This window comes from Eumetopias jubatus, unplaced genomic scaffold (genome assembly GCF_037043125.1).
Source record: "Eumetopias jubatus isolate StellerSeaLion01/CBP00866 unplaced genomic scaffold, mEumJub1_p1.0 scaffold_8, whole genome shotgun sequence".
NCBI classification, from domain to species: domain Eukaryota; kingdom Metazoa; phylum Chordata; class Mammalia; order Carnivora; family Otariidae; genus Eumetopias; species Eumetopias jubatus.
In genome coordinates this window covers 85,752,409-85,774,656 of record NW_028274814.1, presented here as the reverse complement: position 1 = coordinate 85,774,656, position 22,248 = coordinate 85,752,409, and the positions used below count along the sequence as shown (strand labels likewise).

Here is a 22,248-nt window from a genome sequence, read left to right as displayed (position 1 = left end):
GGTCTGTGTAGGCAAGCGGAGCCCCTCAAAAGAAAAGGCACTTACGTTGTTTCTTTGAATATGGAGTTTAAATGGCTTTTATTTTTATATTCACTGAACTTCCCTACACTGGGTCCTGCTTATTGTAAGAAAGAGTTCTTGGTGGTTTCTTCCCTGGTTCCATCCCTGATTCACCCTTGGAGCCAGGCCAGGATGTGTTGAGGTGGTCTGGCATGTGGAAGGGAAAAGAGGGGAAACAGAGCCAGGAATGACTCCAACCCCCATCCCATTTCATGCACTCCCAGGAGCTTCCTATATCCACTTAGGGAGAGAGGAGGAAGTTGTTCTTTATTCCTTATGATCTTGCTCCCACTAAACATGTCAGGGCATACAGCCTGGCTGTTCAGTCATCTTTGGGGGATGCGGCAAAGGGCCTTTCCTTTTTCTCAAACAAAAAGGGCTACAGACCCTAGGTTTTCCCTAAGGGAGGAAAAAAAGCTTAGGGAGGATAGAGAGCAGGAGAGACATCAGAAGGATCTAAAGTCTTATAGAAAGGCACTGGGGTTAGCTCGAGGATCCTTCTGATTCCGAAATCTCATTGCTAGCCAAACACCAAGAATCTGTAAAAAGCAAAGGGAAAGAGATTATCAGCAATTCTGAATCTCTGGAGCTAAGACAGAGAAAGGGTGTATGTATGAGAGAACTGAAGAATGTTACCTCTGTAAAGCTAAAGAAGAGTCCAACACCCCCCAGGATTTTCAGGGCTTCGTCTGAATGCTTAAGAAACTTTTCTCCACACATCTGGCACGTGGAGCTCCGGCTCTTACAGATCTGAGGATAAAACACATATGTATGTGTTTAGAGAATGCAGAGTTGCTAGGCTGCCCTACCCTGACACCTGTGGTGAAGGGCCCCAGAAATTATTTACTAGTTTCTAATCAGTATCCTACAGACTGAAATCTCACTTGATTAATTCTCCAACCTTTGTATCCATTCCTTCTGCCCTCTCAGCACATGGCCCCAGTGCAAAAGAGAGCTGCTAGAGAGAGACAGTCATTCAAACTCTTAAATCTGCCAATTTGGGCAGTGTCCTGAACCAGCTCTCCTACCCGCCCGCCCCCTGGCCCCACCTCTGCACCAACTCACTGCAGTGCAGAAAGCGAAATCCTGTTGATACAGGGTTGTGAGGTTGAACAAGCCACAACAATCAAAACTTCTTTCCAGTTCATCCCGGGTATTGTTGCTCATGACCCACCAAGAAGCATTAATGACATCTGTCTGGAGAATATAGGCAAGAGGGAAATTATTGGATGCTGCTAACCTTAAGAATGCTCTTATATCCTGATCTTAGTTCAAGTGCCTCGATTTCCCTATTCCAGCAAAGTCAGTCAACATCCCTCAGAAACAAAGGTGTATTAAACAGAAAATGATAAAAATCCACCTCTGGGTTCTTCCGGAAAATACTCATGGAAAATTACCCAGACTTCCCAGAGGAAGCAAATAGCTGAAGAGTCCAGTAGTGGGCTACTAAGAGGTCCAGACTGAGGGGAGGGGGTTAGAGAGTAGAGGAAAAAAAGCAAGTAGTTGAGAGGACATGCACTTACCTGTTTGCTTCGGTTAATAGCCAGACATGAGCAAGAGATTCCAAACTGGAAGATGAAGACCAACCCAAGGATGATCATGTACTGAGAGGAAGAGTTATGGGAAAAAAAAAAAAAGTCCTAGATTCCTTTATGTTGCACCTATAATAACCATCGGCTGTCATCTGTTCGTAGAACTTACATAGCTGTGTCAGTTGAAAACAAAGTCATCAGCTCTTGTTTCATGAAGTATGGTATAGGGCAGGGCCAGGAGACATGTCCCCAAGATCCCCCAAGTCTACCCCTCTCAAACATTCCTAGCCAATTCAGCCCTCCCAAGAGCCCCACTTAAGGTCAGGATACAAAGAATAGCAGTACTTGGTGGTGGTTGACAGCACCCACCAGTCCAGCCACCGCGATGAGAAGAAGGAAGACTCCCACAGCAATGACTCCTCCGATGATGTGGATGCTGGACACCAGACCCAGACCCTTACCCCAAGCAGCCACTCCAATGAGCAACAAGCCTACCAGCTACAGGAAACACAGGAGGTTACATCCCAAAAGAACTCTAGCACAGCCAAAAGCCCTACAGGGAGTCTTGGGACAAAAAAGATCTGAGTTTCTGTGAACTAAGGACAGCAGGTGTATGCACCCACCAGAGGTCAGGATGGTTGGGATGGGAGTGGGGGCAGCAGGGATAGTAGTCTATGAATATAAAAAAGGAAACTTTAGCTTCATCCATTACTTTTATTTTGGGAGAAACAAATTCCCAGGAGGGCGGGATGGGCCTTTATGCCCACAGCCCCCGGTTCATCCGCCCCCACCCCCAGACAAACCCTCTGGTCACCGGAAGTCTCCCCTCTTCCCACGGAAGTCCCCTGGAATTCCCTCTTCGCCGGAAGTTCTCGGGAATCTTCCCGGAACCCCCAGTACACTCCCCCTTCCCACCGGAAGTCCCCTAGAGATTCTCCCCACTCCTCTTTCCGCCCTGAAGCTTCCCGAACCAGCTCCAAAACCTCACCATGTAGACCACGTTGAGAGCGCACAGCGCATTCTTGGAGCAGGCAAAGCCACCGCAAACCATCTCCCCAGCTTTGGGGACCCAAGTGGTCCCAAGGACTTGGGGGGAGGTTCTTGGGGACCGTCTTCTTGGACCCCGACAGCTTCTGTCTCTTTAAATCGAGTCCAGCCAAACCCAGTCCTCTGCGCCTGCACCGTCCCACCCCTGCCTCTGGATTGGCGAAACTCGGGGCTAATCCAGGACGTCGGTGGCCTGAATGCCAATCAGTCTGCATTGCGTCACTGACCCGCCTGTCGGCCCCTCCTTTAGGTTCTTTATTGGCTGAAACTTAAACTGGGGGTAGGGCTTCCATAGATTCTCATAAGGAGCAAAGCCTAAACTTCCCCGGATTGAAAGCGGAGCTTTCTGTGGTCGCCGCTGGAAGGGCTAATCCGAGGGAGGGGACGCAGGAGAAACCCAGCGGAAGAAGGAGAGGTGCGGCTTCGAGGACAGGGTGACAGGGCTCCTCCCCTCGAGGGAGCGCCCTTCCCCGCCCCTTTCCCCTTGTCCCGCAGTGATCTCATGATGACGGTGTTGTTTGTTGTTATTGCATCACACTCGGGAACACCCAAAGGAGCAAAACATCGAGCTTTTTAGCCCGACCACGGAGGCCCCGGGTTGGGCACAGTAACATCCAACAAACCGTTACACATTTGCAGGTGTGTCCACTAGTACATATTTCTTCTTCCATATCCCCTCCTAACTGGGTGTGAATATGCTAGAAATTCAGTGTGAAGAACAGCTGCTTCGAGCGAGGGCATTCCTGTACATGACAAAGCCACCGCGCAGACATGGAGCACGTGCCTGATCCAGGGCTTATAAAAAAAAAAAGTCCAAGGGAGGGGTCTGGAATGTGAAGGAATATTAATAAATATTAGGGGAAGGAGGAGTCTCCACATTTTCACGGGGGTGGGCATAGAGGTTGATCAATATGCTTATTATTGAATAAATGTTTTTCATGGATATGGGAAAAGTCATAATTCCTCTTTCCCCCAAGAGAAACAGTGGTAATGGGAACACAAAAAACCTCCCTGCAACCCCACAGGATGACTTCAGTTAGTATGTACTTAGATTCTATGACTGCTGAAGCAGTAGTCTAACTGACAGACTGCATGGGTTCCAACTTTGCCACTTACTGGCTGCGTAACCTTTGGGTCTCTGTGGCTGTTTCCTCATCTGTAAATAGAGATAAATAACAATACACCTGCTCTTGGGTTGTTGTGAGAACTGAATGAGTTAATATATGCAGAATGCTTAGGACGGTACTTGGCACACAGTCAATGCTCAGTGTTAGTTATTTTCATCAGGCTATAAGTTCCAGTGGGTAATCCCAGCCCCCAATTCCCTTATCTCCAACTATACAAATAGTCACATAGTTATAATCCTCTATCCTTCATAAATTAGTATCAAGAACATATGCAGGAGAGAAGACACTTGGCAGGGCCAGAAAGGTTTGAGTCCCGAAACAAAGTGATTAGATCAAATTAGCCACACACACCCCCCACATACCCCCTGCATCTTCATTCTGTCCTTAAATTCCTCCTCCACCCTCTTCTCTTTCAGGTCTGAAATCAAGGGCAAGACAATGGTATTAAAGATAAGGGGAACTGGTTGGCAGGCATCTTGTTTGGGTGGTATAGTGAAAAAGAGTATCAGAGTTGAAATCAGAAGACCTAGGCTCACAAGGGTGCCTGGCTGGCTCAGTCGGGGGAGCGTACAACACTTGATCTCAGAGTGGTGAATTGGAGCCCCACGTTGGGTGTTGAGATTACTTAAAAATAAAATCTAAAAAAAAAAAAAAAAAAAAAGACCTAGACCCATAGATTTCCATAGATTTTTTTTTTCACCTCTTACTGGCCTCTCTGAACTTTGGCTTCCTTTCCTGCACCCCTTGGGCCTATCATAAAGACCATATATTTGAAAGTGTGTCATAAACTATTGTTCCAGACAATTATTATGAAAGTAATTGAGAGAGCATGGTGGTTTTGTCTGGTTATAGTTGCTGTTCTCCTCCATAACCTGTTCTCCTTATAACTACCTGACCTTTTTAAGCAGGAGGTGGTTACAGTGGGGCAGCTGACCGAAGAAGGGTTCTGGAGCAAGATGTAGGTATATGAGCTCTTTGGATGTGGTGGGTACAGAATGGGTGGCGAGTACAATTGCGAGCTGGAATGCAGGGCTGTTAGGGTGAGAGACCAAGTGTGTATACATTCCTGTCAGAGTTTGAGACTAAGCATAAATCTGTAGCCCACCAAGAGTTTGGGATTGCACCTGGGGCCTGGCTTGGCACATTTTCCTAGCACCAACACCCATCTTAATTAGCCACCTCCCACAGGAGGCCCTAGGATGCTCGTTGAGGTCTCTCCATCCACCTGGCTGAGGACGTACAGCAGGGGCTGGCTGGCAGAGCTCATGGGCCAACGCTAGAGGGGGTGGGAGGTTCCGCAGGTAGTGCTGTCCCAGGCTGTGGGTTTGAAACTCACCAGTCAGGAAGTGAGGCCGACAGACGGAAGGGCGGGCAAGAGTGAGGAGTTCTGTGGCACAGCAGAAGGGGCCTTCTGGTTTTTGAGGACTACGGGGCCATGGGCTTCAAGGCCAGAGGTTGCTGTTAGCCTGGCAAGACAGGTCTGGGCAACATGCATGCCCAGAGGCAGTTGGCTGTCGCTGCAGTGAGAGCAGAAGTCAGGCGACATGAGGTGGCCAAGCAGTCTCTAAGCCGCCTCAGGAAGCTGGCAGAGAGGGTGGGCGATCCTGAACTTCGGGACAGCATCCAAGCCTCACTGGACAGTGTGCGAGGTAAGAGAAGGGTTAGCTCCCAACTTGGGTGTATCGGGGGCCAGTGGAGGCATAGAAGGGCTTGCTGTGCCATACATCACTTCCCAATCAGCCACTTCCTAGTCCTCTAGATGGAGCTGGGACTCGGGGGGAGAATACATTTGGACAGGATGGAAAAAAGATATGGGAGGTGTCGTTCTTCCTCTTTCCCCAACTCTGATCCTTCTCCCAGGGGATCAAAATACAAGTCACTGCTGAGCTGACCTTCTTGGCAATGGAGAAGTGGGTGAGCATGGGGAAGGGAGGCCGTGACAGACCCAGGGTAGCCTTGGACCGTGCCTGGGGAGTCCAGGGCAGGAAGCAGTGTGGGGCAGGAGGTTCTGGGACTGGATAATGTGCTCATTCCCAGGACCCACAAAGGATCAGTGACCTCTTGTTCTCCAGCTGTAGAGAGAAATACACACACGTTGAAATACACCATGCAGAGAATCTCAGGCTCCCAGGCACACACTACCACTCATACTGTAACCAAAGTGTAATGAAGTCCCCAGGACTCTTTTCGGCCCCCTCTCTTCCCCATGCTCCTGTTCCTGTCCTTCCCCCCACCCCCAACACACACACCTTCCGCTTTACCTCCTTAGTGCCATTAGAGCAAGTGATGACAACACAGGGAGGAAATGCTGCCATGGCAACACCATCCGCCACATCCTCCTGCCCACCCCAGCCTTCAGTCTGTGGGGGGGCCCTGGCAGGAACAGCTTCTCTCTATCCACAGGGCCCCACCGCTAAGGAGCTGGTGGAACTGAAAGTCGTCTCCAGCCTAGCCTCCTCTCATTTACCTCTGAGGTGGCAAAGAGCTGACAAAAGCCAGCCATGTTGTTCCTGAAAGGTGTCTGGGAGAAGTACATCCTTCATCATAGCCTGGTCTCCCAGCCGCTCCAGTCTCAGCTGCCTACCTGGGGTGGGGGTGGGGGTTCAAGAGACCATTCTTTCCATCAGAGACACCTGCTACCAGACCCCTCTGATGGTAGAGGCCACCAGATCGTAACTTGGGGAAGGAACATTTGGTTCGGGTTCCTAAGGGGACAGTCTGATCCCCTTCCCATTGCCTTTCTGAGGCTAGTGCCCCTCTCACCTCCCGTCCCCACCCTTTGCCAAGAACGAAGGCTGACACCTTTCCTACAGCCTCAGTGGGTGGAAAGGCAAACCCAGGGGGAGTGGCCCCATGGGGCCTCCTAGGAAGGAACTCCAAGGCCCACCCCTGTAGAAAAAAAAAAGAGGGGGAGGAAAAAGGTTTAGTCAGGGTGGAGGAGCTACACTTAGCTCTGGAGGAGGGAGTGAGGAGGGGTGGAGGCTGAAATTGCCCAGAAGACTCCACTCTTCACAAGTGACTTGTCCCACTCCTTCCCTGAGAGTCAGGATTCTTTTCCCACTGAGCATAAAGGAAGACTGAGGCCACCAAAGGAAGGAAGGAAAATTAAGGCAGAAATAGCAAATCTCCTTCACCCTCTCTTCCAGAACATTCAGAAAAGGCTACTGAAGGGTCCCCTGTCCTGGGAATGGTGTCCTCCTGGGGTGGGGTGGAGAGGGGGCTGCTGACCTCAGGACAGGACTCAAGAGGGATTGGGTACAGGTCTCAGGGAAAACAAAGGGCATCCAGCATCCTGGTACCACCACCCCCTTTCACCCCCTACCAGGCCAAGCACGCTGCCGGCTCCTGCCTCCAAGAGCCGCCCACGACAGCACTTATTATAGTCTCAGCTGCGTCAGGAGGGTGGGACGCCAAATTAGGGGAATGCTGAGACTCCCTGAGTCCAGGGAGGGGTCTCCAAGCCTGCGTGAAGGCCTGCCACCACTCTGGCCTATCCCTGACAGGTCTCAGCCTCCATTCCCCATTGGCCTATCCCCTTCAACCTTCTCCCCAGGATAGAGGACAGTGAGTCTTGAACTCCAGGGTCCCTAGAAGGGTGGTGGACATAGAGCAGACAGACGTTTTCCATTCTCTCTATCTCCTCTTTAACCTTCTAAAAGGGCTCCACGCTGAAAACCTTAGGAGACCGAATGGGAACCCAAAAGAGGCCGGCTTCCGCCTCAACTGAAGGGGTCCTTATATTCAGGGATACTAAATACCCCACATGTGGGTAACCGGATTCGAGGATGGTGCCTCCCTTAACCCCCAGTCCCCTGGCAGGTACCCCCACCCACCATACACACCGATTCTTCTCTCTGCTTATCCCCGCTGATTCTGAGGCACTCTTGGAGCTACGGTTGCTATGGAGACTGGAGGCATTTTGGTATGGGGGGTGTCAATCTGTAGACATAGTCCTTCTCCTTCCACCTCAAGCTGGAGCCTTTGACTCACTTTTTGGCCTGGGCTCCTGGAGCCCTCGAATCTCTCCCCTCCTAAGGCACCCCCCCTCCTTCCTACCCTGCTAAGTTCCATGTTTGTCCCCATCCCCAGGGAACACTTTCCAAGTTCACTTTGGGACAGTTGGGCTTAAGTCGTGGCCCCATCAGTTTATTGCGTGTGGGGGTGGGGTGGGGTGGGCCGGGCGGCTGGGTGATGGGAAAAAGAATGCGTGCAATTACCTGGGGGAGACAAGGGGTCTTGGGAAAGGGATTTCAGGTCTCCCCATTTCCCCACTTCAACTTCCCCAGAATTGGCAGTGACCCCTAAATTCGCTCCGTTTTCCCTGCGGACTGTCCACCCGTGTACTGATTTTTACCCCTGTCCCTAAATGCCACACCCAACAGTCGCGCTCCCTAACCGTGGCGTGCTAGGGGAGGGGGCTAGATTGTTGGAGTAGGTGAGTCCAAGTTCTAGGAAATCCAGCCCAGGATTTGGGAGGGAAATCCAGTCCTGGATTTTGCACCGCCTTCTCAGACAGCCGAGCTGGTGGAGAGAAGGTTGGGGGGGGAGATAGGATGGGGGGGCGGGGGGCCGCCTCCTCCTCAATGTGAGGGGAGCGCCCGGACACAGCGCGCATCCAGACCGAGCCGAGCCCCGGCGAGCCCCCCGGACCCTTCGCCCGGATCTCACGCCCCTTCCTTCCCAGACCCCAGACCCGTGGGTTCCCACCCCCTAAGTCTTCCCTCCTTCCTCCCCCGCCGGCGCCTGTATCTCTACCCCCAGCATCCCCCCGCGCCCCTGCGAATCCCCCGCACGACCAGCCCATTAGCTTCCCACCTTCCTACAGATCCCCTCTCCGACCCCCATCCACGGCCCCTGTCCCCTGAGTCCCCATTCCCCGCCCCTGCCTCCCCCGCACCGGTTCTTCCTCTCCCCCAGCCTCGGGTCCCTCTTTTCTGTCCCCTTTTCCTCCCTCTCCCCTATTTGCCCCCACTACTGTCCTCCCCGCCCTCCTCCGCCCATCTCGGCGCCCCCACCCAGGCAGGGGCGCAAGGTCCGGCGCGCCTCCCTGGAGCAGCACCAAGGTCCCGGGGCTCCAACGGGGTGGGGGCGCAGGGCGGGGAGCATGGGGAGGGGGCGCCCCGTGTGATGGGAGGGGGTCGCAAGCGGAGGCGGCGGAGGCGGCGGCGACAGCGGAGCCGGGCTGGGGGCTCAGCGGGGTCCGGGGGCTGGGGGCAGCGAGCAGGGCGGCCCCATGGCCGGGCCCCCCTGAGGCAGTCCGGGGGAGTCCCCTCCCCTCCCCAGCTCGGGGGTCTCGGGGCCCCATGAGCCGGGGCGCGGGCGCGCTTCAGCGCCGGACAACGACCTACCTCATCTCGCTGACCCTGGTCAAGCTCGAGTCGGTGCCTCCGCCGCCGCCTTCTCCGTCTGCGGCCGCAGCCGGCGCCACCGGGACCAGAGGTGCCGAGACCGGGGATCCTGGCAGCCCCCGAGGCGCGGAGGAGCCCGGCAAGAAGCGGCACGAGCGTCTCTTCCACCGGCAGGATGCGCTGTGGATCAGCACGAGCAGCGCGGGCGCCGGGGGCGCCGAGCCCCCCGCCCTGTCCCCGGCTCCGGCCAGTCCGGCCCGCCCCGTCTCCCCTGCTCCCGGCCGCCGCCTCTCCCTTTGGGCCGCCCCTCCGGGGCCCCAGCTCTCCGGGGGGCTGAGCCCTGATCCTAAGCCCGGGGGCGCCCCCTCCTCCCGGCGCCCCTTGCTCAGCAGCCCGAGCTGGGGAGGCCCGGAACCTGAAGGCCGGGCGGGCGGCGGCGTCCCAGGCTCGTCCTCCCCGCACCCCGGCACCGGCAGTCGGAGGCTCAAGGTGGCGCCTCCTCCGCCGGCTCCTAAGCCTTGCAAGACCGTAACCACGAGTGGCGCCAAAGCCGGCGGGGGCAAGGGCGCCGGTAGCCGCCTGTCATGGCCCGAGAGCGAAGGCAAGCCCAGGGTCAAGGGGTCAAAGAGCAGCGCCGGGACTGGAGCTTCTGCCGCTGCCGCTGCCGCCGCCGCCGCCGCCGCCGGGGGAGGAGGACCGGCAGCCACGACCTCCGGTGGGGTCGGGGCTGGGTCGGGAGCCCGAGGGAAGCTGTCCCCTCGGAAAGGCAAGAGTAAGACCTTGGACAACAGTGACTTGCACCCGGGACCGCCTGCTGGCTCTCCTCCTCCGCTAACCCTCCCAGCAACCCCGGCTCCAGCCGCTGCTGTCACCGCCGCCTCCGCGCAGCCCACTGGGCCTGCACCTCCAATCACTCTGGAGCCTCCAGCTCCAGGGCTGAAACGGGGCCGGGAGGGGGGCCGAGCATCCACTCGAGATCGCAAGATGCTCAAGTTTATCAGCGGCATCTTCACCAAGAGCACAGGGGGGCCTCCTGGCTCCGGGCCCCCTCCTGGACCCCCGGGCCTGTCTTCTGGCAGCGGGTCCAGGGAGCTGCTGGGCGCAGAGCTCCGCGCCTCCCCTAGTGAGTAGGATCAGGGTCTGAGAACAGGGAGGGGAGGGCACGTGGAATGGTCAGTTTGGGGTGGAGGAGAGGTGTGCAGGATTGAACTAGGGAAGCTTCTCTCTTGGGTGGATGGACGAACCAAATTCACTCCTCTGCCAAGGACTGGGGCAAAGCCTAAGAGGTCCTGAAAGGGGGTGGGTAGCTACGTTGTGCCACATGAGAGATGACTTGATTTCAGAGGGACCCAGAAAGCCTCAGAGCTTTCTGGGAAAATAATGCCCTTGCTCAGAGTGACTGTAAGAAATTGCTCCCAGAGAAGCCCCAGACCCCACTTCTAGCCTCAGCTGGACTCTGGGAGCAGGGGAACATAGCTTTGCCTTGCCTAAACAAATATTGAAGGTGAAGGAGATGAGGAAGACTCAGTTTCTCCTGAGCACTTGAGGCAGGTGGCATGAGAGTGACCTTGCAGGCAACTCCTCGCCAGGGATAGGTCTTCTCTGGGCTGAGACCCGGCTGGTGAGGCAGCAGGGAGGGACTCTTGTTTCTTTCCATGCAGTGAAGGTGGAGTGGGCTGTACGGGAGTGCGTGGGGGCTGGAACGTGATGAATACTTGAATGTGAAGTGAGAGGGGGCGGATAGGAGGCTTCACTTCCCCCACTGCCCACCCGGCCCCACAGCGGCGTTGAAACCCCCAGGGGGCTGCCCAGGAGTGACTCAGGGGGACGGAACTGCTGCAAAGGCAATTCTTACCCCCGGAGACTTGGGAGGGGGTGCTGAGAAGGTACTGGTTTTTTTCGGGGGGGGGGTGTTTTTCTTTTTTTCTGGAAGAAAGAGGCTAGGGACTCTTGGTGCGGTTCACACTCCCCGGAGGGGAGGCAGGTTCGGGAGCGGGGGCGGCCCCCGGGGTTTGGCTCTGGAGCGGGTGGGAGCAGATGGCTCCGGATCCCAGAGTTCCCGCCGCAGCTGCGGCGCCCCGGGAACGTCCGGCCGGTGTGAGGCGCGGGGGCTGGACGCGGCGGGCGGAAGGAGCAACCCACCCCCCGCCCCCAGGCCTGAGGCTTCCCTCGGCCAAGGAACGGAGCTCTTCCCCACACTTGTTTCAGCGGGTGCTTGTGGGGAAGGTATGGGAGAGGGAAGCTTAGGCAAGTCCAAGCTCCGTTGCCTGGATTGTGGGAAGCGGTCAGGGCCACCATGCTGTTGACCTTGAAAAGGGGGAGGGATATCCCTCACCTCAGTTTCTCTCTTGTGAAATGGAGATTGAGGAAGACCCATTGCCTCCCATGTCCCAGCCCCTCCTCCCAGGATCTGCCCTGGAATCCCAGTCAGGCCGGTAGGAAGGAGACCCTCTCCCGTTCTTCCAGAGGGAAAAACCGGCCACTGTCAGAACTCTGGTCCCTGGTCTGGGGCAGACTTACGTTTGGGGATGTGCTTTAAAGGAGATGCCAGCTGAAGTATTTTTGTCTAGCTGGTTCCGTTGCTAAGCAACCACTGAGCGGCAGCAACAGCTGTGGGGAGAGCGGCTAGGATGGGAGGACTGAGGACCACTCTCGAACCTAGCCTTTCCACACAGTTCTCCAGCCCAGGCAGAGTCCTGGGGGTTAAGGGAAGCTGCAAAATGAGGAGGGGTGGCTGAGGGGCGGGGGTGCTCCTGGGCCTGGAGCATCCTCTCTTAATGGCTCCTTTCTTATTACAGAGGCTGTGGTCAATAGCCAGGAATGGACTTTGAGCCGCTCCATTCCTGAACTGCGCCTGGTAGGTAACCCAGTCCCCTAGTTTTTATGAAGGCTGAACTCCCACCCCACCGCACTCTCAACTCTCTCCCCTTCACCTCCTCCCTTCCCTCTCTCTGTGGGAATGGGGGATAGTTTCCTAGTACTCCTGAGAGTCTACCACCTTCCTGGGGCTTGATATAGCCTTACAATTTTTTCTCCTCTAGCTTCTTTTTTCCTGTTTGTTCATGGTCCTTGTCCAAGCTTCTCCTCGTTTCTGGCATCTCCCCTTTAGCCCTTCATGTTCTGTTGCCTTGAATTGGGTAAAACTTTCCAACCAGGGTCTAGCGCTGTGACATCACCCCCCCACACACACACAAACACACGCGCGTGCGCGATACTGGGTTGCTGAGAATCTTCAGCCTGGGATCCACTTTGAGCTTGGGATCATTTCTTATCCCACTCACCTGATCTTCCCGAATGCTCTCTCCTGACCAATCATCATCCCCAGTCCCTGCAGGATCCAGCTTGGATGATTTAACACTGCCAATCTCTTTGAGTTCTTGGGAGTGTTCAGACCCAAACATTTGACCTCCTCTTAATTCTCACCATCTCTTCTCCACAACCGTGTTCTCAGGGTGTGCTGGGTGACACCAGGAGTGGAAAGTCATCTCTCATCCATCGATTCTTGACCGGTTCCTACCAAGTGCTGGAGAAGACAGAAAGTGAGTTCTCAGGAGCCATAGTAAGCTAATGTTTTGGGTCAGGAATCCAGAATCAATGACTAGGCAGCTATGGAGACCAGAGGAAAGGATGAAGCCACAATAGCTGAAGCACAGGGAGCGTGGGGAAACTTGGTGACCTGTGACCTCTGACCTACTACCACTTCTACCCTTCCGGACAGGTGAGCAGCACAAGAAAGAGATGTTGGTGGATGGACAGACTCATCTGGTGTTGATCCGAGAGGAAGCTGGGGCACCTGATGCCAAGGTGAGGGGTGAGATGTTGGGGTAGGCAGGCTGGCTGGGGTCAGCACTGGCCAAGGGAGAAAGCTCTAGTTCCCCAGACCTCCCTGGACATAGTGTTCAGAGGAGTAGACTTGTCTGACCCCCCTTTTGCTCCCTCACCCCCCGCAAGTTCTCAGGCTGGGCAGATGCTGTCATCTTGGTCTTCAGCCTGGAGGATGAAAACAGTTTCCAGGCCGTGAGCCGTCTCCATGGGCAGCTGAGCTCCCTTCGGGGGGAAGGACGAGGAGGCCTGGCACTGGCACTGGTGGGTACACAAGGTAAGGAGGGCCTGGGCAAGCACTGCTTTCAGGGGAGTCCTTGAGATGGCTGCTGAGGTATTGCCCAACACAGGTGAGAGCTTCGTAAGGTGTGGAAATGGCCACTTGGATTGCAGGAACCCTCTGGAAGGAGCCTTGTCTCCAAATAAGGGAGTCATTAAACCAAAAAAAATGTCCCAGGGTCTGAGTGGAGAAAAGAGGACCCTACAGGAAGGAAGGGACAGCTATAGGAGCAGTCACCACTCCTCTGAGATGTCACCTACTTTGTGTTCTCACCCTGCCATTTCCTGTCTCCACCATGGCAAACAGAAAATCTCAGGCTCTAGTGTGGACAGAAAGCCTTCTATCTTCCCCTCGCTACAGCTGGGTCAGGCTAACACCTTTCAAAGGGACGTATCTAAAAAAGAGAAAACACAAACGAAATGATGCAGAAAATACAGAGGGCAGAAAAGTCTGAGTTCTCAAAGAAGTGATTCAGAGGCTCTCAGATGCCAGCAGGCCCAGGAAAAGCTTTTCCAGTACCCACCTTGCACTGAGCTGGCTCAGCTTTCTGCCTGGATGCCTATCCTGCAGGAGTCTGCTTCCCCTCACCACTCGCCTCCTGGCTCCTTGCTGCAGAGTGAACAGTCCACCTGTTCCCTGTGGACTTTCAACCTTTTCCGAGGTGAACTCCCACTCTGCTCAGGGTTCGTTGGATTTGCAGGGCAGGGTGACAGGACACTTGGGAGTCTCAGTCATTTGAGACCTTGTTAAGAAGTCCTGCTCACCTCTCAAGTATTCCCTGAAGACACATACACAGAGCTCACCCACCTGCTGCTCCTGCCGCGGGGCTTGTGAGCTTGGTCCCAGCCTTCAAACAAGAAGGGGATATTCTCTCATCGCCTGTCCTTAGTGTGCCCAGCCTGGGACTGGAGCCAAAGGAAAAAGAAATTAGGAAGAGTGGGGAAGCGGCGCCCTTGTCCAATCCTGCCCCTTTCCTGCCCCCTCAGACAGGATTAGTGCCTCCTCCCCTCGAGTGGTGGGCGATGCTCGTGCCAGGGCTCTGTGTGCAGACATGAAGCGCTGCAGCTACTACGAGACATGTGCCACCTACGGGCTCAATGTGGACCGCGTCTTCCAAGAGGGTGAGTACCGTGACTCGCCGAACATGTGGGAAGCAGGGAGCGAAGGGCCTGCAATGTTCTTAGGGCATCCAGGCCTCTCTCTGGGAGTGACAGCAACCTGGCCTGCATGGGAGAGAGGCGGCATCAGGGAGGTTTGGAGAAGGTTTGCTTAGTGACCACGTGGTCTTTCTGGGCTGGATGAGCTGCCAAGACTCCAGGTGGCACGAAGATGATGGTGACAAGGAAGTTGGGGCCTATGTTATCTCCGGGGGATTTCTCAAAATTGGGCGACAAAGGGTGGTCTTGGCCATCTGTCCGTTCATGTACCCTTCCTCTCCCCCTTCCTTCAGTGGCCCAGAAGGTGGTGACCTTACGGAAACAGCAACAGCTTCTGGCTGCCTGTAAGTCCCTGCCCAGCTCCCCGAGCCACTCGGCTGCTTCCACTCCTGTAGCTGGGCAGGTGAGTTGGGGTTTCAGGGTCCACAGAGGGGCTGGTAGGATGCAGAGGAGGGACTGGTGATCCAAGAACAGGTACCGCGTACCAAGGCGGTTGGGGGTGGGGGGCAAATGGAAATGGCAGTGACACCATTTGTAGAAAGCTCATTGGACTGGACATCAAGCAGGTTTGAAACGCTGTTCGGAATGTCCTCGAGCAAGACACCTAAACCTCCCAAGGTTTCAGGAAAGTTGCTTGGCCTAATACTTGCAAAATGGAAAGCATATGACAGTGAGGAGTTTTATTATGAGCGATAATGCAAACAAATGACGATGAGATCAAGGAATGTCTGGAATTCCTCATAACTAAATGTAACTATAGCTTGGTGGGGTGGGGGCGATCTTAACTGTTCTGCTGACTCTTTCATCCATCCCCAGGCTAGCAATGGGGGCCACACTAGCGACTATTCTTCTTCCCTCCCATCCTCACCCAATGTTGGTCACCGGGAGCTCCGAGCTGAGGCAGCTGCTGTGGCTGGATTGAGCACCCCAGGGTCCCTGCACCGGGCCGCAAAGCGCAGGACCAGCCTCTTCGCGGTATTGGACATGATGACTCCCCCATCCTCTGGTTCTCTGTTACCTGCCCATCTTCCCTGGTCCCTAGACCCCGCTGTTGGGCCCCTTTCCATTGCCTTCCCTGTCCTTCCATCAGTGGATCCCTCTATTCCTTCTCTAACTGATGCCAATAACTGTTCCAGAATCGTCGGGGCAGTGATTCTGAGAAGCGGAGTTTGGACAGTCGGGGAGAGACAACAGGGAGTGGGCGAGCCATCCCCATCAAACAGGTGAGTGGTCCAGGGACTGGGGGCAGGCTGGGGGTAGCTAGTCTTGACTGGCTCTTCTCCCACATGTCTCTTTCCATCCTCCAGAGCTTCTTACTGAAGCGAAGTGGCAACTCCTTGAACAAAGAATGGAAGAAGAAATATGTGACCCTGTCCAGTAATGGCTTCCTACTCTACCACCCCAGCATTAATGTGAGTGGCAGAGCTTGGCTGGGCCACCCTGGCTGGCTTTGAACACCCTTCTGCCTCTATCAGTCTGAGCCTCCGACAAACATCAACATCGTTTCCGGGAAGCCCTAGTCCCGTTCTCTTAGGTTCAGCAAACACGTGTTAGGCACCCGCCACGTACCCATGCTGGAGAGCGGAAAGTAAAGACATCCCCCCAGGGAACTTGCAGTCTAGTGGGAGAGGATGGAGGAAGGACCTCCACCTGGTCTGCCATTCGGGGAATGCTTTCTGGAGGAGATAGTACTGGGCCACATCTGGGGAGCCCACCCCCTAGAAGCGCATCCCCACGCAGTCAGCCCTCAGGTTCCCTCTCCAGATCCTCTCTAGCCCATACGCTATTGGCCGCTTCTCAGCACCACCAAGGACCTCGGGCTTCCCACACTCGCAACCCCTGTGCTCCTCCAGGATTACATCCACAGTACCCACGGCAAGGAGATGGACTTGCTACGAACAACAGTCAAAGTCCCTGGCAAGAGGCCCCCGAGAGCCATCTCTGCTTTTGGCCCCTCAGCCAGTATCAATGGGTTGGTCAAGGACATGAGCACTGTGCAGATGGGTGAAGGTCCCGGTGAGTGGAGCTTTGACAGAGAGGGAGAAAAGGGACCAGAGCTGGGGGATGGGGAGGAATAGTAGGGAAGTGGAGGCTGGGACTGGATAAGTGGGAAGGTGGGTGATAACGAGGGACTACACCAGGAGTGGGTCCCAAAGACCAAGGGGCTCACTGAAGCTTTATCTTCTTCCCCTTCCAACAGAGGCCACCACCCCCACCCCCAGCCCCAGCCCCAGCCCCAGTTCCCTGCAGCCACCACCAGACCAGACATCCAAGCACCTGCTGAAGCCAGACCGGAATTTGGCCCGAGCCCTCAGCACCGGTCAGTGAGGACCCACCCTCCATCGACTCTCTTCCAGTTGTGAATGGGATGTGGGTGGGAAAGGAACTTGGGGTAGAAGCTTGGAGGCTGGAATTGGTGTGTGAGTGGACAAACTGAGCATCTGCTGGGTGCCAGGCACCAAGCTCAGTCATACTGTGATTATCATAATGGTTAACACGAGTGGGTTCTAGAGCTAAATCACCTGAACTTAAACCCTGGCTTGCCACTGGGCAAGTCACTTGACCTCTCTGTGCCTCAGTTTCCTCATCTGTAAAGTGGAGATAATAGATTCTACCTCAGAGGTTGCTTTGAGGCTTAAACAAACTGAGAACACTGTCTAGCACATAGTCAGCCATCAGTATTTGGAGTGTTTGAGTATATATATATATATATATATATATATATATATATATATATATATGTACACACAATCTATATATATACAATTACAATTTATAACTTACTGTGTGTATATACAATATATACACAAACATAATGTACAATATACTTACTGTATACACACACACACACAAGTAAATTGTGGTTTTTGTTGTTGTTGTTTTAAGATTTTATTTATTTATTTGACAGAAAGAGAGATAGCAAGAGCAGGAGCACAAGCAGGGGGAGTGGGAGAGGGAGAAGCAGTCTTCCCGCCGAGCAGGGAGCCCGATGTGGGGCTCGATCCCACAACCCTGGGATCATGACCTGAGCCGAAGGCAGATGCTTAACAACTGAGCCACCCAGGCGCCCACACACAAATAAATTGGTAATGGCAATCTTCACAGCAAACTTGTCAGGTCGAGATTATTATCCCCATTCTAGGGATGAAGAAACTGAGGCTCAGAAGATTAAGTGACTTGCTCAAGGTCTCAAGGCCAGTAAGTGGCAGAGCCAGGATCTGAGTGCAGGTCTGACTCTAAACCACTCATCTGCCCACCTTCCCAGGCATGATCAAGGGGGACCTCCTGGAGAGAAGGGGGACAAAAGCTAGTTCAGGGGAGGAGACAGGCTATGGAGAAATCAGGAAATCTGTGGAGGGGGCAACTGAGGCCGCTGTGTCCCCCTCCCTAAGACTGTACCCCATCTGGAGACCTGAGCCCCCTGAGTCGGGAACCCCCTCCTTCTCCCATGGTGAAGAAGCAGAGGAGGAAAAAATTGACAACACCATCCAAGACTGAAGGCTCGGCTGGGCAGGCTGAAGGTGAGGCCCTGGTGGGCAGTTCCATCCCACCCTGGACCCTCACCCCCAACTCCAGATCCCTGGCCTAGCTCCTGCAGGAGGAGGAAAAGTGCCTGAGCTGAGTGCTTGACTATCATTATCACTGTGCACATGACCTAGTGAAAAATGGACGAAGACCCCTCAGCCCTGTCCTTCCTCCCATTCCCCAGACAATGCCTTGTACCCAGTAGTTCCCAGTCCTGCCACTCCCTTACCCAATGACTCCATTGGTCTGTAGCTCCTGCTTCCTCTCTTAATGACCCTCTAGTTTCTGTTCCTGCCCTCAACCCCATTTATCATCCCAGACCCTGCACCCAGAACCCCCTGTGGCCCCCAGTGACTCAGTACCTGACTTCAGTGTCACCCATTGAGTTCTCAGCTCCCGGAGTCTGTGACCACCCAACCCCTGTTCCCTTGATCACCAAGCTCCCCCAACAGCCCTTGACCACAGTGGTCCCCATTCCTGCCCTCAGGGACCTCCCCAGGCCCCTGAAGCTTCTCTGGAACCCCACAACCCCCTTGTCCCAGGCCCGTGACTCAGCTTCTGTCCCCTTTCCCTGTGTTCACTCGGATCCTGACCATCCCTTCCCTTCCCAGAGACCTCGCTCCTCATTGGTCATGATAACTGGTCCCCACGCCCTGCTCTCTGCTGGGTGCTCAGACCCAGGTTCCAGATCTGCCTACTCTCATGGCTCTTGGCTTCCGCTCTACTCTGCTCCGGGGCCACTGACTTTAGTTCTGCTTTCTCTCCCCATCTGTCTGTCCTGCTTTGTCTCTGGCACTCTGTCACTATTTCTCTTCATCTCTCCATCTGCCTCTCTCTTTCTCCTTTCTTGGTCTCTTTCTCTGTTCTGCTCTCCATTCTATCTCTATCTCCTTCGCTTCGGGAAACCAGCCAAGCGCAAAATGTGGAAACTAAAATCCTTTGGTAGTTTAAGAAATATTTATAAAGCAGGTAACAAGCGGGGAGCTGGGAGGGGCGCTCAGCTGGGGTGCAGAGGGGTGGGGGTGCCCCTGCCTTCCCCTGCATGTGCTCGGGCTTCCTGCTCTCCCCCACCTTTCGCTTCCCCAACCCTTCTGCCCCACTCCCAGGGGCTTGGGATGGACATGGAGGGGGGGAAGGGTTTGGGCAAGGTGGCCCCTATTTGAACTCCATCCCTCATGACCCCATCCCATCCCCCCACTCAGAGGAAAACTTCGAATTCCTGATCGTGTCCAGCACTGGTCAGACGTGGCACTTTGAGGCAGCCAGTTTTGAGGAGCGGGATGCCTGGGTCCAGGCCATCGAAAGTCAGATCCTAGCCAGTCTGCAATGCTGTGAGAGCAGCAAGGTCAAGGTAATGGGTCGGCGGGGTGAGGGTTGGGGGTGAGCAGAGGTGAGTGTCTTAAGAGTCTGGAGAAGGGAGTCAATACAAGGGAGAGTCAATACAAACCCCAACCCTCTCTGCAGCTGCGCACAGACAGCCAAAGTGAAGCGGTGGCCATCCAGGCGATCCGGAACGCCAAGGGGAACTCTACCTGCGTGGACTGCGGGGCCCCCAGTGAGCGCAAGGGTGCAGCGGAGGGGTCTGGGAGGGAGTGTGGTTCGCTGGGGTTGGGCGAACGCTGGGGTGCCCATGCTGCCTGCCCGCCGGGCGCTGACCTCTGCACTCCCTCCCCAGACCCCACGTGGGCCAGTTTGAACCTGGGCGCACTCATCTGCATCGAGTGTTCTGGCATTCACCGGAACCTGGGCACACACCTGTCCCGCGTTCGCTCGCTGGACTTGGACGACTGGCCTCGGGAGCTGACCCTGGTGCTGACGGCCATTGGCAACGACATGGCCAACCGCGTGTGGGAGAGCGACACGCGGGGCCGCACCAAACCCACGCGGGACTCTTCGCGGTACGTGTGAGGGAAGGGGGGCGCTTAGGACGTGCGGCTCCCGAGAGGTTTTCCTGAGTAAGGGGCAGAGGTCCTGGGTGAGGGTCCCTAGAGCCCTTCCTGTTCATCCCTGGTCTTGTAGGGAGGAGCGTGAATCATGGATTCGCGCCAAGTACGAGCAGCTGCTGTTCCTGGCGCCGCTGGACACTCCCGAGGAACCGCTGGGCCGCCAGCTGTGGGCCGCGGTGCAGGCCCAGGACGTGGCCGCCGTTCTCCTGCTTCTGGCCCATGCGCGACACGGGCCGCTCGACACCAGCGTAGAGGACCCGCAGCTTCGCTCCCCCCTTCACCTGGCAGCCGAGCTCGCCCACGTTGTCATCACGCAGCTGCTGTTGTGGGTACGTGCGTGGGGCAGGAGGAAAGGGGCCTTGGACGGCTCCAGCCAGGTGCGGGGGAGCCTGCTATCCCCAAAAGGACCCTGGCAGCGGGCCTGGAAATTCTGGAGAGACGGCGTGCGGGTGTCGGCCCTACGGGGTCGCTTGGTGACGCGGGCCGTCTCTGTCTTTCTAGTACGGCGCCGACGTGGCCGCCCGCGACGCACAGGGCCACACGGCGCTGTTCTACGCCCGCCAGGCTGGAAGCCAGCTGTGCGCCGACATCCTTCTCCAGCACGGCTGCCCGGGTGAGGGCGGCAGCACCGCCACCACCCCTAGCGCAGCCACCACCCCCAGCATCACCGCCACGCCCAGCCCCCGCCGCCGGAGCAGCGCCGCCAGCATGGGCCGCGCCGACGCCCCCGTCGCGCTGGTATAGTTGCCCAGCGGGAGAGACACCCCCACTCCCACACGGGCCGGGCACGACCACATCGGGTGGACCGCTGGACAGATGCACCCACTCACCTCTCCAATCCGCACCCCGCCCCACGGGAGCACTTCTTCCCCCCACGAGGGCACCGCCCCCACGCCTCCCAGAAGACACAAACTCACCTCCCTCTCCCCAACGAGGCATGGAGACCCCAGCTCAACACGCCCCCTCTCCACCGTTTCCACGCTCGAATTGCTCTGGGTCTACCAGATGGGTGTCTGCGGAAGCGGACCCCCTGTCGCGGTACTGGCTCCTGGGAGCTTGGATTTGCCCGCTCGCGCCCCCTAGGGGTGGAGGAGGCGGAGACCCAGTCCTGCTTGTGCTCGACAATCCCCAGGCGGGAGCACATACCCAGGCTGGCTCCTGGGGCGACGCCACGCCAGAGGGAGGGGTTAGTACGTGGGAGAGCTAGCCCTGGGACTTGGGGCCAATACCGGGACCCCCACCCCTTCCATGCTAATCTCACTGCCCAGTGAAGGGGGAAGGGCAGCGAGGGGCAGGACCCCTGCTGCCCAAGGGGGTAGGGGGGTCCCCAACCCTTTCCGTGAAAGGGACCATGAGGAGTGGAAATCAGGACGTCCCCCCACACCCACCCATGGTTGGAAGCTAAAGGGCCGGGGGAGCCAAGAGCCTGGGTCCCTCCTCACTACTATCTTGGGAGGGAGAAGAGATGGAGCAGAGCGGGCTAAGGGGATTGGGGAGGGACCTTGTAATTTATTGCTTTGTTCCCCAACAAGGGGGCGGGGGCGGGCAGGGACTTGGGGAGGGCGTTTCATGGTAGGGGAAGCCAGGGGTGGGCAGAGGGTGGGGTGGGGTGGGGGTGCTCTCGGGTTGTGAGTGTCTGTGACCGTGACTGCGTACCTGTGACTGTGCAGCGCCCGTGGTGATCTGGGGTAGGGGGCACCCCTGCAATGGGACCCCTCCCCCACTATTCTTCCTGTCAAGCCCCTCCCTCCCACTGGAGCAGCTCCAGACCCGTCCTTCAACCCCACGATCCCTCCCAGCCAGGGCTAAGAGGATGAGAGGTGGCTGGGAGGGTTTCCAGGCCTCCTTCCCCATCCCCAGGAAGGGGGCGGTGGGGTGGATTTACCTGGCCCAGCCCTGCCTCCTTTAATCAATCCAGCCCTTGGACCGTCTGTGTCAGTGGTTTCCGGTCTTTTTTTTTTTTTTTTCTCCTCAGCTAAAATATTTTGCAAAGGACCAGGTAATTGGGGAGGGGAGAGGGACTGGGGCAGAGGGAAATGCCCCCATCTCCTCTGAGGCAGATGGTGTGAGTCTTCTTCAACAGCAATTAAAGAGGAAGTGATTTTGTCTAGGGGGTGAGCTGCTGGTTTGTTCTTGAAGAGGTGGGTCAGGGAATGGACTTGGTCAAGGTGGGGAACTGGAGGTGGGAGAGGGCCAGCAGAGGGTGCCCCTGCTGGGGCTGGTGGCAGGGCAACCCGGTAGCAGGCCAGATACTTCACCCTGTAGTGAAAGGAACCAGGCAGGTCAGAGCAACAGTGGGGATCCAGGGAGCTGAAAAGTCAATGACTCCCAACATGACCCCTTTTCTGGGAAGGAGCTGGGGCATGGAACTTAGAGGAGAGGGCAGGGGAGGGGGCTGCCTGAG

The 22,248-nt window shown here is 56.1% G+C and overlaps 2 protein-coding genes across 5 annotated transcripts; one reads left to right on the top strand and one right to left on the bottom strand.

The window, feature by feature from the left end:
* Positions 1 to 61: 61 nt before the first annotated feature.
* Positions 62 to 2,781, bottom strand: TSPAN31 (tetraspanin 31). Of its 3 annotated transcripts, XM_028110895.2 has the most exons (6): positions 2,581 to 2,780; positions 1,923 to 2,090; positions 1,584 to 1,664; positions 1,126 to 1,257; positions 697 to 810; positions 62 to 599 (listed from the first exon to the last, which is right to left on the bottom strand). In XM_028110895.2, the coding sequence occupies exons 1-6, from the start codon at positions 2,641 to 2,643 to the stop codon at positions 525 to 527; spliced, it is 633 nt and encodes a 210-aa protein (XP_027966696.1). In that variant the 5' UTR covers positions 2,644 to 2,780; the 3' UTR covers positions 62 to 524. The 3 variants fall into 3 exon arrangements, with proteins under 3 accessions (XP_027966696.1, XP_027966698.1, XP_027966699.1); XM_028110897.2 differs by lacking the exon at positions 1,923 to 2,090 and having other exon boundaries at positions 2,581 to 2,781; XM_028110898.2 differs by lacking the exons at positions 1,584 to 1,664; positions 1,923 to 2,090 and having other exon boundaries at positions 2,581 to 2,781.
* A 2,319-nt stretch (positions 2,782 to 5,100) lies between these two features.
* AGAP2 (ArfGAP with GTPase domain, ankyrin repeat and PH domain 2) lies at positions 5,101 to 20,819 on the top strand. 2 transcript variants are annotated; one of them, XM_028110892.2, is made up of 18 exons: positions 5,101 to 5,415; positions 11,913 to 11,971; positions 12,566 to 12,653; positions 12,833 to 12,918; positions 13,066 to 13,213; positions 14,203 to 14,337; positions 14,667 to 14,776; positions 15,190 to 15,348; positions 15,510 to 15,596; positions 15,681 to 15,785; positions 16,227 to 16,389; positions 16,574 to 16,693; positions 17,766 to 17,894; positions 19,101 to 19,249; positions 19,363 to 19,453; positions 19,574 to 19,796; positions 19,918 to 20,173; positions 20,346 to 20,819. In XM_028110892.2, exons 1-18 carry the CDS (start codon positions 5,256 to 5,258, stop codon positions 20,586 to 20,588), a joined length of 2,511 nt encoding a protein of 836 aa, XP_027966693.1. In that variant the 5' UTR covers positions 5,101 to 5,255; the 3' UTR covers positions 20,589 to 20,819. The 2 variants fall into 2 exon arrangements, with proteins under 2 accessions (XP_027966693.1, XP_027966694.1); XM_028110893.2 differs by lacking the exon at positions 5,101 to 5,415 and adding an exon at positions 9,032 to 10,237.
* Positions 20,820 to 22,248: the final 1,429 nt, after the last annotated feature.

Excerpts from the sequence above, each read along its gene's own strand:
- TSPAN31 (XM_028110895.2), bottom strand. The coding sequence starts at position 2,643 with ATGGTTTGCGGTGGCTTTGCCTGCTCCAAGAATGCGCTGTGCGCTCTC. Across the intron at positions 1,665-1,922 it reads ACCAAGTACTGCTATTCTTT|TACATGATCATCCTTGGGTT; the intron begins GTATCCTGACCT and ends TCTTCCTCTCAG. Across the intron at positions 811-1,125 it reads ATTTCGCTTTCTGCACTGCA|ATCTGTAAGAGCCGGAGCTC; the intron begins GTGAGTTGGTGC and ends TTTTATCCTCAG.
- AGAP2 (XM_028110893.2), top strand. The coding sequence starts at position 9,070 with ATGAGCCGGGGCGCGGGCGCGCTTCAGCGCCGGACAACGACCTACCTC. Across the intron at positions 13,214-14,202 it reads GGCACTGGTGGGTACACAAG|ACAGGATTAGTGCCTCCTCC; the intron begins GTAAGGAGGGCC and ends CTGCCCCCTCAG. Across the intron at positions 14,777-15,189 it reads CCACTCCTGTAGCTGGGCAG|GCTAGCAATGGGGGCCACAC; the intron begins GTGAGTTGGGGT and ends ATCCATCCCCAG.